The following is a 15,598-nucleotide window of genomic DNA, read 5'->3' on the forward strand; positions in this document are numbered from 1 at the left end:
CCTGAAACATCATACAGAGCTAACAAATATTGCTACAAGTGTGATTGCAACATATAATAATTGCTGTTAATTGTTTTCATCCTCTGGTTGACTACATCTTGTATAAATTTTTCAAAAAAATTTGATAAGCTATTACTAAATATTGTAGAAACGTAATTTTCTGTAAAGTTGCTTTGCAATGATTTGTGTCATTAAAAAGTGCTATGCAAATAAACTTGAATTGAATTTAATTAAACGGTTCTAATTCCGAGGTCGAAGAAATGAAGGACAATATAAATGGCTCTCATCCAGACCCCACTGAAACCCACCGAGCCTCTCCAACTCACCCCGTACCGGAACCCTCCACATGCCTGGCCAATGGCTCTGACCACCCATCGCCTCCTGTACTTCCTGTACTCGGGAATGGACGTCATACAGCGCCGACCTGGGGGCCAAAGTATATGACCCTACACTACAGTCTGTCAGGTCAGCACTAAGAGCCACTCCCCTTGATATATATATATATATATATATACAGGATATATATATACAGGATTTAATTGTCCTCTGTCCTCGACATGCAAACTCACACTTTCCTTTGATTGTCTTACCCTAACCCATACTTCAGGCCAAACCTTTGAAAAACTTGTTAAACCTGATATATTGTAAAAAAGCAAGAATGTCAGTTAAAAGCCAAAACAGGCAAACCACCTCACGCTTTATGTTACATATTCATGTATTCGTGATTCGTTTGTTTTAATCTGTTTGTCCTCTAGGGGGCGAGTATGTTGTGTCTTTGGTTTATTAGGGACTATTAAGAATAGTTTACAAAAAGAAATATTAGCAAAAGGTGGTTTAAAAAAACACACACACATTTTATAGGAGAACATGAAAATAATTATAATTGATGCACTATACAGTAAATACCATTGCTTGTGTAAACATCTGTTCAATAATTATATGTGATGTCAGATGAGTAAAGCGGGTTAAGGTTCAGACGTTTCAGAAGGATTTCCACCTGATGGCTGAGAAAATGGTGTGGATGACATACAGTAACGTGGTGAAAAAGGAAAACACCTGGAATTAAAAAGACATAACTAGTCACTACTTCAACAAGTAAAATGGGCAGCTGTTAGTTTAATATGGTTTTTACTGGTGTAGTCTAATTTAGTCAAATTTATTTAATTATTTGAAATCTGTTAATAAAACATTTATTTTATTTATTACCACATGAATCACATTTATGTTACCAAAAAAATAAGTTTTATGATAAATGATTTTTTTATTATATGGACTCACCACAGCAGCTACGTCCTGCTTGTAAGTAAGTAGGTTATTGCCATATTGTATACTGATAAGAATTGTTATAAAAGCTAGAAGCACAGAAGCACTGAGATAAAGGAGCGCTGCAAATCCATGGTATGCTACATCCTGCAGAGAGAAAAGAAAATAAGAAAATGTGTTTTGAGAAAGGAATTAACATAGAAAGAGAAGTAGTTGAAATAAAAAGAGAAGGTGGAAAGGGACAAGACAAAGAGAGAGCTTATGAACTCACCGCGCTTGCCCAAAAGCTTCTGTTTCGATGAGACCCACAGGCAAAGATCAGCAACCAGAAGAATGTCATGATGAAACAGAAAATTGCCACAGAGATCACGTATGCCTGTGGGTTGTTAGGTTCGATGGACGTAGATCCAACCAGGCTCAACACCAGACCACCAAAGACCTGAGAGATGTACATAATCAAAGAACATTTCACTGACAGAATCCCCCTTTATTCCTGAAGTTACAGAGCTTCCAGATAGTTGTGCTTTTGTACAGGAAAATGTACTACATTCAAATAGATTAACAATTATTAAAGAACTCTCCCACCCTTGTGAACATCTTTACAAATGAATTGTTTTAAAACTATTCCTAATATATCAAATCAATGTCAAACTCAAAACATTGGATTTAAAAGAAAAGAATGACATTTAAATAAACTGAATTTAAAAACGACACATTTACCAGTGATGTTTTTCTGTTGAAAACTTTGGAAGATTACAGATTTGTGTATTTTTTATATTATATTTATGTACAATACGTATTTACTTAATTATAAATCAAATCACTTTATATAATTTAGATTTAACAGTATAATCTTTGGACCATACCTTTTTGTAAATATTAAATTTTTAACTGATTATTAAAATAAATTCAAATAAAGAAAGAAACAAGATTTTCCAGAAATTGTCACAGCAATTGTTGCCAGTTAAACAAATAGGTACCAACAAATGTTATAAAATGTTTAACACATCAGTATTTTTTTCTTTTTTTATGCATATTTTACTCAATCAATAATGAATCAATAATTTTAAATAGGTCAGATTTAACAACATAAATTTGGATTGACACACTTTAACAATTTATGATTATTAATTGCATATTATTTAAAGTTTTTATTTTTATATATTTTTGTGAATTGTTGCCAATTAAATAAATCTGGTACCACTTGCTTAATTAACAAATATGGTATGTTTAACAGACACGTTTTTGAATTTACCTTAAATAAATTATATAACAGCTTTTTGTTTCATAATGTTTCGTAGTGACATGAATGTAAACAACATCAGTAAATTAATCAGTTAATTGAAATCAACTCACAAGCTCTGGAAGGTAGAGAATGTCGGGTATGGTGCAAAATATGGCCCCTCCCCGGGGCAGAGACCCCATTTGTCCAGTATTGGTTGTCATGTGTGCACACCTGATTGTCCTCTCTGCACAGGTAGAAGGAATGTGCAGAAGTGCTGAAGATGTGCTTTATTAAAGAGGCTGACAGAGTGCTGGCCAGACCTGTTCATCTTGATGCATTCCATGAAGACCTACCCTGCGCAATCGCAAGGAAAAAGAAAAAGAGGGGAAAAGAAAATGAGCAGAAAGCAGTAGATTACACACACACACGCACACACACACACACACACACACACACACACATACAGTAAAACCAGACAAATTAATCAGAAACCAGGTATAAGTTTTGATTTTTTTTTTTTTACAAGTGCGTGTAGGACACTATAGTTCATTTATGTAAATGAGGATAGCACAATAAAGTAAACTGTGACATATTATAACAGAAATGTATTCCTACAGTTGACTACCAGTAAAATGTATAAAAATCTGGGGATAATTATTCAGACACTTTGACCTGACCACCTTTTGCATGTGTTTTCTGACATTATCAAGATGCATTTATTCTGACATCGTTTAACTCTGAGTTTAATTTTGGTTTGACTGTATATATGTGTGTGTGTGTGTGTGTGTGTGTGTGTGTGTACAGATCTATATAGACTTTCTAATTTGCCCTTTTGTTGGGCACCTTTTGACTTTTGTAAGGCTATTATGAAACTATGAAATGTAATGAAAAATAATGAAAAAACAGTACTGGTGTTGAGAAGTCGATTCGATTAAGATCTTTCCTTGTGTTTAACTAGAACTCATGTGAACATTGTGCATGTCTGAGCATGACTCTGGATTTAGCTTCATAAACATTTTTTGTGAGATGAATGAGATGTTTTTTGCAATAGTAAGCTTTCATTCTTACACGTTGTGTATGTATCCCTATCTCTGACACACACATTTCAGGTCTTGCAGTCTCTACTATTGAGCTGATGAGCTTGTAAAACTCCAGAGAGTAAGGACATTTTTAATCACATCATGTGACCACTTTAAGAACTAGTTTGACCAACTAGCAGTTAGATAATCAGTCTCACATTTCTGATTAAAATTGGGCGAATCTACATATTTGTAACTGCCTTTTAACAGATATGACCAGTCTAGAAGAAAACTTATTAGACAGCTACCTTTTTAAGTAATAACAATAATAATAATAATAATAATAAAATATTCAAGAATGGATAAGATACACTCCTAGAAGTACAAACATACTATAAAATGTAAAGTTAAAAAGTTATTATTATATTACAACGTATATTCACATAACTTTTTTTTAATAGTACAATTACAAATTGTTATTTTTTTTGTAGCTTTATTAGTCACATTCTCAGACCTATTTTGTTTTGTGTTTGTTACATGTATTTATAAAGTCATATTTTTTGTTATATGCAGTATGCTACTATTTTGATCTGTTTGTTATTTGTAGCTAATAGTCACTATTTACTATTTTTCATAGTGTGTGATTTTTGATGAATTGTACAACTACGGACAATTTGACAAATATTATCATTAATTATGGTCTGCTAATTTACAGGACAATCAACCATGAAACGTGTTTGTTCCCCTTTACTTACTGCACAGTTTATTTTACTCCAAGCCTCTGGTAAATTCTATCACGAATCTACCAAAAATCTCTCTTTTGCACATTTGGTCTTGCCCTGCGCATCGAACGGAACGCCGTCTTTAACCCCACACTGCCATCTAGTGTATGCTATTGTAATTACATCCTTAATGATGTCCTCACGTGGTTTCTGATACTTTTCTCAGCGCTGGTCATGATGCACCAATCACAGTCGTTTTTGAACTCTCGATAACGATATTTTAAAAAACGCCTGTCTCTGTGAGACAAAACTGTCCTAAAATATGCGATTCAGCTTTATGAGGGCATCTCCTTAGGTGTCCTGAATGTCCTCCTCAGTAAGAAAAGGTTAACATTGTTTTCCTGTGAATATAATGCACATTTGGTCCGTGTTGTACGGTAATACGGAAACGCTGTTACTGTTTATGTTTAAAGCTGATGTGGGCTCATAGATATTGGTCATAGGTCGTCAGGCCTGAAGTTTGACGTGTACTCGGTTTCGGTTGCTGTCTTTTAGTCGTTGGCTGCTGAACATCCACATTCTGGTAGGAATGAAACATTAGTTTTCAGAATGCTTTGTTCCATTCATTATTATTTCGCGTAACGGATAATTTGCAGACTGATAAATATTCTTCCTTGTTTGTTTTCTTTATGTAGTAAAATCGTTCATGTCACCTATCGTTTTTCAAGCATTCTGCTGAAAAAAAGGGGCATTCCACAAATAAGTTACGTTATATATATTTTACGGTGACCAGGAGGGGACACGTTCGGTTCACTTATTAGTTTTATCGTGGCGACACATTATTATTATTATTTATTTTTTTATAATTCAAACGCTATCCACCGCGTGGAATATCCTAGAATGTTTTACATAATATTTATTGTATTATTTACATTAGTATGACTCTGTGTATATCACTCTTGTCTACAGATACAGGTCATATATGGAAACATCTTGAGAAGGCTCTCTAAAGTTCATAAGCTCATTTGTGACATTTTTATTTTATTTTTTACTGGATCCCTGTCCCTCTACCTGTGCTCAACCCTGTATTAAACTCTCACAGAATTGAACTGTGATCTCAATTTAAACAGACACAGATGCCTCGATGGAGGACTTGTACCAGCAAACACTTTCGTTGGTCAAGCCCAGTAGCTCAAGGGCTGCTTTTGTGTGTTTTAACCTTCGGGGTGATACTCCCTATATGCTGTCATCGTCTCCTTTACTCCTATTATTTTTTAAAGACTGTTTATCTTGATCCATTAAGTGATGCAGCACTACAAAAAAGCTACGCCAGAGGCCAGGAAGCGCTGCATTTCTGGGAAGCGGCAGCTTTTACGAAAAGCCTGAAAGACCCTTTGGAAACCGTGGCCAAGAATCCGGATCTCTTGATCACCGTCGTGACGAGCAGGAGAGCAGAGGGGAGGGATTATCACTACCTGTTACAGGTTGCACAACAGCTCCATTCTCTCCTCAAAGCGTGTGGTGAAAAACCGTGTGCTGAGGTCATGCTGTGTGACGTCGAAAGCGGTCCCAGTTTAAATGAGGATGCTTTGCTTTTGGAGAAGCAGTTTTTGGTTGTTAGACGTTCTCCAGATGAAAGGTGGCAGAACAGAGACGTGACCAGCATCTTCGAGAAGGAGAAAAGAGATTATGTTTACTGTCTACGCAAAGGATGGGACCTGATGAGGCCGAAAAACGTTGTTGTCCTGGAGGATGATGCACTCCCGTTAACCGATTTCTTTCCATCGGTGAAGAACATACTCTCGCGGAGATTTGCGCTTAATACTTTGTACATAAAACTCTACCATCCAGAACGACTTCAGAGATACTGGAATCCCGAGCCTTATCGCATTCTAGAATGGATGGGTCTCGGCCTGTTTGGGGCTACTATCCTCCTCCTGTTGTTCTCTCACTATACACCTCTTTCTTTTACCTTCTCAGCTTCTCATTTTCTCTTTCTGGCTCTCTACGTAATGGCTGTGGCTGAGCTGGCAGGGAGGCACTATCTCCTGGAGATCAGACGGTTTTCACCTCAGCTGTATGCTGTGTGTCCAGCCACTGAATGCTGCACCCCTGCTATGCTTTATCCAGGGAATGCCTCCATTCGGACTGCTGAATATCTGGACCAGGTCGTCTGTGCTCAGGGAAATGCGAAAGACATGGTGCTGTACAAGATAGCCAGATCGAGGCCAGGTGAGAAGGCACACAGCGTTGAACCCAATCTCATCAAGCATATTGGAGCTTACTCCTCCGTCAGGACGAACCCCAATCCACCAAGATTATTGTGACATGAGATTATTCTCATAGAACAAGTCAAGTTAAATATAAGCATGTTATATAACACATACTCATGGAGGAGTTTGACACAATAACACTTGGATTGGGGTACAAAAAAATCATCTATACTCGCATACGGTCATTTATTTGGATATAAATAACAAAAATAAAACCTAGAGAAGTTTTATGTACATGTGACCCTTTGTTTTTCTGCAGCTTCAGCCACAGATGCTTAAAGAATGTGTTGTATTTTTATACTCATTTCTATCTGGAGTAAGAATGGGGTGCTTTAGTTTTGCAGTTTTTAAAATTTTATATATTTGAGATGGATATATTATTATTATAATTATTAATTGCATCTGGTTGAACGATAATTATCTTTCATTAAGTGAATTTCCTGGTTTCATTTATATACCACACCAGCAATAAAATCATTTTATATTTCATGTCTGAAATGTGATTGTTTTAATTATGAAATTATAAATAACTAGTTTTTAATCAAGTTTTGCTACTTGTTTTTAAAGTAATGTTATCAACTTTTGTCTATTTACAGTGCATAAAAAAATATTTTTGCATCAGAAGGCAATTAATAGGGTTATGAAAATGACTTTCAGTCAAAACCCTTTAAAATTAAGATAAGAATATCCCCAGATATTAATTTATTTACATTTATAAAAAAAAAGAGAGAGAGTGAGATTGTTTGTTTGCATGGACTCGTATTGATTTCTCAATATATGGCATTTATAGAAAACAATTTTGGTTAAAAATAAATACGGTTTAGAATTTTACAGTTGTTGGTCTCTTTTTTTTTTTTTTTTTTATATACAGCCTCTACATTTCACTGTTATATATATACACACACACACACACACACACACACACACACACACACTAACAGTCAAAAGTTTGGGATCAGTAAGACTTGTAATGTTCTTTTAAAGAAGTATCTTATACTCATCAAGGCTGCTTTTATCTGATCAAAAATAAAGAAGAAGAAAAAAAAACGGTATAATCATGCAAAATGTTATTACAATATAAAATTATGGTTTCTATTTTAATATCCTTTAAAATATTATTTTGTGTGATTCAAAGCTGAATTTCCTTCATCCATTACTCCAGTGTAAGCGTCACATGATCCTCAAGAAATTATTCTAATATACTGATTTATTATTAGAATTATCAATGTTGGTAAAAGTTGTGCAGCCAAATATTTTTTTTTGGAAACTGCGATACTTTTTTTTTCAGGGATTCTTTGAAGAATAAAAAGTTAAAAAGAACAGCATTTATTAAAAATATATAATTATTTTCTAACAATAATTTTTTTACTATCACTAAACAATTTAACACATTCTTGCAGAATAACAGTTTTAATTTCTTTCTTTCTAAATAAAGAAACAATAAAAATTTACTGACCCCAAACTTTTGAACGATAGTGTATATTGTTAGAAAAGATTTCTATTTTAAATAAATACTCTTCTTTTTAACTTTTTATTCATCATAGAATCCTGAAAAAAAATATCACCGGTTCCAAAAAAATATTAAGTTGAACAACCGTTTCCAGCACTGATAATAAATCAATATATTAAAATGATTTCTGAAGGATCATGTGACACTGAATACTGGAGTAATGATGCTAAAAATTCAGCTTTGTATCACAGGAATACATTTAATTTTAATGGATATTTAAATAGAAATATCATAATAATATTTCACAATATTAAAATTTTTCCTGTATTTTTGATCAAATAAATGCAGCCCTGATGAGCATAAAAAACGTATAAAAAACGTTCTGATCCCAAACTTTTGACCGGTAGTGTATACATGCAAACATACATACAAGTTGAAAATAAATTATGATGTTGTGGTGTTCCTCTTGTGTTGAGAGCTCAGAGTAAATTACAGTGTAAACATAAGGAAACCTCGGGTTAATCATAACACAGTCATTTTCTTGAGCCTGTGGATCTTCTCCTCTGTTTCCGCTGGATTCAGTCACATGACCGGTCGAAATGCACAGCATTACAAACTCTGTTTTAAAGAAATGTGTATTTAATTCTTATATGTATGTTCTTGACCATTTATATTATTCGCCCGATAATCGTTTATTTGGAGGTTAAAGTCAAATAAGACCTTTCCACCGTTTGGAATATGCGAGATTTAGCCAATCAAATCCTACTATGGCGAGGCCTCCGCTTATGAATATTAATTAGATATGGCGTCCATCCTATCAAAGCGAGGTATTTCTTCAATGGGAGGCACCGCTTCTTAATATTAAATAGATCACCCTCAAGTTGATTGGTAAGATGGCTTGTCTACTAAATATTAATTTACTCATTGTGACGTTGCTTGCTGATTTTCCAAATATGAAGGCGTGGATCATAAATTTGGAATATCGAGGCCTTCGCCATACTAGAATGAGTAAATTCGCTTCGTTTGCAAGATAAACTTTTTTCAAGACGGGATTTCCTGTGAACTGGATCTGTATGAGCTGCAAAAGGACAGGGAAAATTTGAGGAATAGAGAAAAATGTCTGAGACCGAGAGACCAAAGGGCCATACTTTATCGAAGGATGAAGGTTTAACCAATGGACGAAATAATGTTTCCAGTAACGTTTCAGACGAGATGACAGAGGTATGTTACGTGGATATGCTGTTCTTGGAAACCTGTAACGTTACTCATCAATGTGCCGCAAAATGTAAACATCTAAACATCAGATGGGTTTAAAAAACAACTTCAGGTTAATAAATGGAACTCTGGTTCTAAGTTTAGATTGTTTGGGTTATTAATTTGGAATAGAAAGTCTCTTGAACTTAACGCAACATGGATAATCCTTTTAAATTGTGACGCAAGAGAAGCATCTTCCTTGTCAAGAAAATGCATTAAAAAACTTCGACTTTTGTTAATTGTTTATAATTTGTAGCGAAATGGATTGTTATGGTAGTCTGCCATACAAATGTAATTATGCATTGACTAAAATGTAAGAATAAACATGCACATATCAGTCCCATTTTCTTCAAAGGGTTTGGAGTCATGAATGTAGTTCGAAAGTATGTTATAGGGACAAAAAAAAAAAATAGATATATGTACTATGGTGTGCCACTCCATTTAATTCCGTTTTACACAGCCTTTTGCTAATTATTAAATGTTATTTATGCAGATTTAATGACATGATATTAACAGAGAAATTATATGGAATATTTGCACTTTTATAAATCCATTTGTCACTCCACAGAAGCATTTAAAATGAACTAGAAAAAGTAAGATATGGATAAATAAATTATTTTATGTAGACTTAAATGCCCACTCAAACGGGTTTTTATTCTCTCTTCTTGGTCTGTTGATGTTTGCTGATGTTGTTTTAGAAATTCAACCTTGCCACAGTCTATGTGTCAGATGCCCAGTATAACAGGAACATCTTTTTTGATACTTCACCACAAGCTGTGAGGTAAGAGTAAGAGATTATGATCTAGCAATCATTTACATAACGTGGACTATTACTGGATTGTGTATTATAAAATCTGTCAAATATTCCACAGGCTGTACTTGTTGTACAATCACTGGTTCATGCAGATGCTGGTATACGTATTCATCATTGTAAATCTCGCTCTGGCTCTCTTTGAGGATCCTGCTGTTGTGCCACTTCCTATATGGGTATGACTTACGTATATAAAAATAAAAAAATTCAGCCAAGCAGTGGTTTAATCATTTATCCAATCTGTACCATTGTGTAGTTTTGTGAATGGGCGGTTGAATATTTCTTGGATGCTCATTGTTTCCATCTCCATTTAACTACAAAGCATGTATGCTCTATATTCTGAAATTAAAACTTGAATATGATTGTGTAAACAGGGACTCTTCCTAAACACTGGCACTGTATATTTAACATATATTACATTGTTTAAAATGTTTTAACACTGATTGAGTTTGCAATATACTCTCCAAGTGCATAATTTGACTAGCAACATAAAAGAGAGCTTTTATGACATCCTGGATTCCATGCCAACCCCCCAAATGACACAATAGGATATTTCCTGGAAGTTCATGTTCATTGAAAAACAGCTTTTCCATTGAAACACTTTACACAGAAGAACGTCTGGTATAGTGAAATTCTAAAACTTTATGTGTGATGTTTTCTCTAGGCGACTTCTACAACTGAGCTCATATGTCTCTCTGCATTCACTGTGCGGATTGTACACTATGCCAAAGTCATTCCAAAGGATAAATTCTGGAAGGATCCCAAAAATATCTGCATCATAGTCATTGTAACGGTAGGCTGCTAATCAAAAATGCATGTTTTAAGCATATTTTTGGACTGTAAATTTCCATTTAATTTACAGGTACATAATCAGTTTTATTTTGTTCATATCATAATATATTATTCATGTAGTGTAATACTAATGAATTAACCTAAAGTGGTGGTGGATGAGGAGATTCCCCCTTTCATGTAATGCACTTTGAGTGCTTGGAAAAGTGCTATGTAAATGTAAGAAATTATTAGTATTCTGTCTGTATAAGCATGAGAAAATGCTGAGAAAGTAGTCTTAACGTTGTTGAGAAATGAACTTTAGCCCATAGTTTGTCATTCTCAGCAGTTCTGCATGATCACCAGGAAATGTAACGTTCACTGACTCTGGGTAGACAAAGTGAAGTCAGGCACATGGTTTGAGAGTGTTGTGATCTAGCTTGCATAGCTAGAAATTTTGGCAGATTTGGAATGCAACTGCTTTTTTGTTTCATGACCTTTCTTTATTCTTCCTATCTCACAGCTCTCTTTTATAGATTTGACTATATACGGGGCTCTGAAGTCAACTGGCTACTTTGCCCTCCGATGGTCGAGGGTCTTAAGACCACTTCTGTTAGTTAATGTTACAGAGGGAAGACAAGTAAGAAAACTACCATCCAAGGACATTAGATATCATTTTTAATCAATTATTTTTAATATATTTCCCATTTTTTTTATTAACTTGCCAAATCATTATTTTGATGTTTTTTATGAGGTGCACTTGTCCATTTAGGCAATTTTGCCATGATATGTTTTATATCCTTAACCTGGTAATGTATGTCCATAGGGGACAAATGTCTTTCCTCCATTCCACTCCCATTCATTTCTTTTTTTTTTTTTTCATTTAGCTGCGGAGGGCATTCAGGAGTATTCGGAATGCGCTGCCTCAGATCTCCTATGTTTTTTTCTTATTCATGTTCAGCGTGTTGGTCTTTTCTCTTGTGGCTCTTAAATTGTTTGGGAAAAGGTAACTAAATGCAGTATCTTCCATTTATACTGTACTTCCGGTTTTTCCTATTCATCTCATTTGTGTCCGTTGAAAATAGTTTGATTTACCATTAAACTGCTCGTCGTATCCTTTTCTTTTATTCCAGGGGCCTTCTTACCATTGATGGCTCTCCTTATTTCACAGACTATTTGGATATTGTTTTTGATCTTTATGTATTAGTGACCACCGCTAATAGCCCTGATGTCATGTAAGTATATTTGCTCTCTCTTTATCCTTTTAAGCTTTATTATCATTGGTGAAATTTTTATTAGTGTGCAACTGTATATTCAGTAGTGTAAAAGATTTTCAGCAACCCACAATCTGCTTTAAGCATGCTATGCAAACGCTTCTGAAATATTGTTTTTATGTTTTCATTGTAGGATGCCGGCATACAACTACAGTGATTTCTTCACTATTTTCTTCATTCTATACATTGTTATCAACATATATACCTTCATGTCCTTCTTTCTGGCTGTCGTTTACAGTAACTACAAAAAGCACCTTAAGGTATTCACACATTTTTCATGTCAGCATGCAAATTTCTCACGGTATCTGCACATTTACATTGATCTCATTTTAAAGAGATTATTTACAGTACTTTAAGAAAATCTTGAAATGTTGACTTTCTAGGAGGAAGTCCGACAGCTGGTGAAGGCCAAAAGATTTAAGATGTGCCGAGCATTTTCTTTGCTCCAGGAGGCCCAGGGTGAAGGTGGAGAGCCCGTGGTGACCCAGGCCAAATGGAACCATCTGGTTAAACTCGTCAAGCCGAATATCAGTATTGCTCACCGGGAACTGCTCTGGAGCGTCTTAGATGATCAAAATAAAGGACACATAGGTCTAACTGATTTTTCTTTTTTGCACAAATAGGCACTTAAAAATTAAATTTGACCTCGGTTGTATTTTATCTTTTTTTTTTTTTGTCTGTGCAGGAAAGTTTGCATTTGTCCAGCTTGCTGATCTTCTGAGTATTCAGGTGATCACAGTGAAATCACAGGCGCACCCCATTCACATCTGTTTCCCCTCTATGTATAATTCCCCAGTCAGCCGATTCATCCGCTATGTGGTTCATCACAGGTACATGGACACAAAATATCGAACTTGCATTGATATTCAGACTTTTATTTATTTCTTTGTTTAAAACAAAGCTGCCTTAGTTCTTTTTGTGACCCAGTTGGACAGCTTGTTGATGCTGTTTAACATGTTTGTACATGTGCTTCCCATATGGTCATCTGTTTTTTTGCATTGTGTGTTCCAGAATGTTTGTGTATGTTTATGACCTGATTATCCTGGTGAATGCTGTGTTCATTGGTTTGGATGAAGAGAACCCTGTGGTATCAAATGCTGAGTGGGGTTTTCTGGCTCTTTATATGCTGGAGATCATTCTCAAACTGTATGCTACCGAGCCTCGGGCATTCTTTGCTCGACATCATTTCTGGAACTGGTGAGAAGACCTCGTTTTGTATGACTCACTAAATTTGATCACATAACACCTGTGTGAGCTCGCATGAAAACAAATTCAATAAAATCTATCTCTTATAGGTTTGATACCATCATTATTGTGTCTGCACTCTTTGGCACTATCATTAACTCAGCACTCAAACACTGTAAGTGCCCAGTATGAAGGGTTATGAAGTATAAACTTATGCATTATCGTTACAGTGTACCTGGATACAGTGTTGCATTTTCTAAATGTTAAATCAAAGCTGTTAAGTGGAATTATATGCAAACCTTTTAGAAATCTTATTGTCTTTTTTTTGCAATTGATTGACCACATTTTTGTTTGCAGCTGGAGGTTATACAAGTCGCCAGATTTTGGACATCGTTTTCATCTTGAGAGTCCTCCGACTCATACGCTTGGTGGATTCCATTAAGAGGTCAGATAGTTACAGCCAAATTCTTAACAAAAGTGCTTTGTGTGTGTGTTTGAAGTCTTTTAAATGCTGTCATGTGTTATGAAACTAAAAAACACACCTTTGTAGATTCCGGGCCATCATCAACACTCTTATTAAAATTGGACCAACTATTCTTACATTTGGCCAACTCATAGTGGTGAGTATTTACATTTTGTTAAGGGATAGTTGACCCAAATATGTCAGTTATCATAATTTAATCACCCTTATGTTATTCCAAATCTTTCTTTCTTTCTTTTTTTCTTTCTTTTTTTCTATTCTATTGTATGAATAAAATACATTTTAAAATATTTTAAAATATAAACTTTTTTTATTGTATTTTTGGTCAAATAAATGCAGTATTGGTGAGTATGAGAGACTAAAAAATAAATCTCACCAACCCCATCATTTATAATGGATACAATACATTGCATGCATTATACAGGTTATCGCTTAAAAAAAAAAAAAGGATGAATGTGTTCCTCTTGGAAAGTATGAAAACCAAAAATGACCATCCTCTCATTGGTGAACCCATCTATTTTGCACCATACCTGGTATCAAGGACACCTTGTACAGTAATAGTTAGGGTCATAACTGTCATATTTGATATGAAAGGATGTGTATAACTCGACTGCTGTCCTCTACAGGTGGTCTATTACATATTTGCCATGGTTGGAATGGAATTATTTAAAGGAAAAATCCAGTCTTTTGAACCTAACTCTACAAGTCCTGATCAAGAGTACTGTGGAAACCCTCTCCTTAAAGGAACCACTTTTGCTAAACTCAACTACTGCAAGAACAACTTCAACAATGTGGTCTCTTCCTTCATTGTCTTGCTGGAACTCACCGTGGTTAATCAGTGGCATGATATCCTTTACAAATACAGATCAAAATGTATTTTTTGCTCAAAGGATAATGCTGTGAGACTCTAGACTTAAGGTCTTTGAAAGTTCTAATAACATCATTATCATGCATTGCTTCACCCTTAACTCCGCTGCACTGTTGGCCAGTGGATTCACAGCAGTCACACACATTTCAGCCAGAATTTTCTTTGTCCTTTTTCACATTGTGGTCGTCATTATTATAGTCAAGTAAGAATAGGGACTCTTCTATTAAAATATTGTGTTTTGCTTTTCAATACAAATATGCATAATGTGAATAGTGAGCCTAATATTATTTTATTTTCCAACAGTATTTTTGTAGCGTTTATCTTGGAGGCATTCTTGGTGGAGTACACAGTTGACAAAAGTGACCTGCATACTTCTCTAGAGAAAAAGATAGAGGAGCTGGAGCTTAATGTTCAACAGTATGTGCCATTTAGACCTGCTATCAATCATTTGATTTAAAAAAAAAAAGGTTTCATGGAAGCATATCAGCATAGCATCCTTTTGCATTTGATTTTGGGTTTTAATGGAGATTTATGCGGTATTGTGTTTGTCAGGGATGGTGTGGACACTGGTCTTGTAGATGCAATGGAAAGCAATGACAATGAACTAGGTCCTTCTGAAGCTGCCAAACAGAAGCCCTCCCTCATGTTCAAGATTGCTTCAAGAAGTATTTTATTTCATTTCATTTGATTTTAGAATAGAATAGAATAGAATAAAAGTATTGAAGGACTGCTTTTTCTTGATTTTCCAGGATCCAGAACTGTGGATGGACTTTTGCAGCGGATGTTTGAAACAGATATTCGTCCTGAAGACTTTGAGGAAGAGGAGCCAGAAAACATCAACTTCTCAAACCCTGTCTTTGACTCAGTATAACCAACATTAAAAACAAACAAACATGTAAATATATAAATACAGTTTGTATCAAAGATTCTCTTTATGTATGAAACATTTGATACGATTTATTATATATACTTCAATATATGGACCAGTAATATCAAAGTGTATCA

General features: G+C 34.9%; 3 protein-coding genes across 3 annotated transcripts; 2 read left to right on the top strand and 1 right to left on the bottom strand.

The window, feature by feature from the left end:
* Positions 1-853: 853 nt before the first annotated feature.
* LOC113055306 (myelin and lymphocyte protein-like) lies at positions 854-2,774 on the bottom strand. Its single transcript, XM_026221503.1, has 4 exons — positions 2,620-2,774; positions 1,535-1,702; positions 1,279-1,410; positions 854-1,056 (listed from the first exon to the last, which is right to left on the bottom strand). The coding sequence occupies exons 1-4, from the start codon at positions 2,707-2,709 to the stop codon at positions 982-984; spliced, it is 465 nt and encodes a 154-aa protein (XP_026077288.1). The 5' UTR covers positions 2,710-2,774; the 3' UTR covers positions 854-981.
* Positions 2,775-4,524: 1,750 nt separating this feature from the next.
* pgap4 (post-GPI attachment to proteins GalNAc transferase 4) lies at positions 4,525-6,991 on the top strand. The gene is made up of 2 exons (XM_026221504.1): positions 4,525-4,812; positions 5,199-6,991. The coding sequence occupies exon 2, from the start codon at positions 5,366-5,368 to the stop codon at positions 6,554-6,556; it is 1,191 nt and encodes a 396-aa protein (XP_026077289.1). The 5' UTR covers positions 4,525-4,812; positions 5,199-5,365; the 3' UTR covers positions 6,557-6,991.
* Positions 6,992-8,933: 1,942 nt separating this feature from the next.
* Positions 8,934-15,576, top strand: LOC113055308 (two pore calcium channel protein 1). The gene is made up of 19 exons (XM_026221505.1): positions 8,934-9,173; positions 9,905-9,987; positions 10,079-10,193; positions 10,682-10,810; positions 11,309-11,425; positions 11,673-11,791; positions 11,919-12,020; positions 12,193-12,319; positions 12,443-12,650; positions 12,745-12,889; positions 13,071-13,256; positions 13,355-13,419; positions 13,602-13,689; positions 13,795-13,864; positions 14,352-14,571; positions 14,705-14,795; positions 14,897-15,010; positions 15,146-15,258; positions 15,343-15,576. Exons 1-19 carry the CDS (start codon positions 9,069-9,071, stop codon positions 15,462-15,464), a joined length of 2,319 nt encoding a protein of 772 aa, XP_026077290.1. The 5' UTR covers positions 8,934-9,068; the 3' UTR covers positions 15,465-15,576.
* Positions 15,577-15,598: the final 22 nt, after the last annotated feature.

The sequence above is a fragment of the Carassius auratus genome, chromosome 36, assembly GCF_003368295.1.
Source record: "Carassius auratus strain Wakin chromosome 36, ASM336829v1, whole genome shotgun sequence".
NCBI classification, from domain to species: Eukaryota; Metazoa; Chordata; class Actinopteri; order Cypriniformes; family Cyprinidae; genus Carassius; species Carassius auratus.

Coding starts and splice junctions, on each gene's coding strand:
- LOC113055306 (XM_026221503.1), bottom strand. CDS start 2,709: ATGACAACCAATACTGGACAAATGGGGTCTCTGCCCCGGGGAGGGGCC. Junction 1,411..1,534: donor GAAGCTTTTGGGCAAGCGCG/GTGAGTTCATAA, acceptor TTCTCTCTGCAG/GATGTAGCATACCATGGATT. Junction 1,057..1,278: donor AGCAGGACGTAGCTGCTGTG/GTGAGTCCATAT, acceptor TTTTAATTCCAG/GTGTTTTCCTTTTTCACCAC.
- pgap4 (XM_026221504.1), top strand. CDS start 5,366: ATGCCTCGATGGAGGACTTGTACCAGCAAACACTTTCGTTGGTCAAGC.
- LOC113055308 (XM_026221505.1), top strand. CDS start 9,069: ATGTCTGAGACCGAGAGACCAAAGGGCCATACTTTATCGAAGGATGAA. Junction 10,811..11,308: donor GCATCATAGTCATTGTAACG/GTAGGCTGCTAA, acceptor CCTATCTCACAG/CTCTCTTTTATAGATTTGAC. Junction 13,420..13,601: donor TAACTCAGCACTCAAACACT/GTAAGTGCCCAG, acceptor TTTTGTTTGCAG/CTGGAGGTTATACAAGTCGC.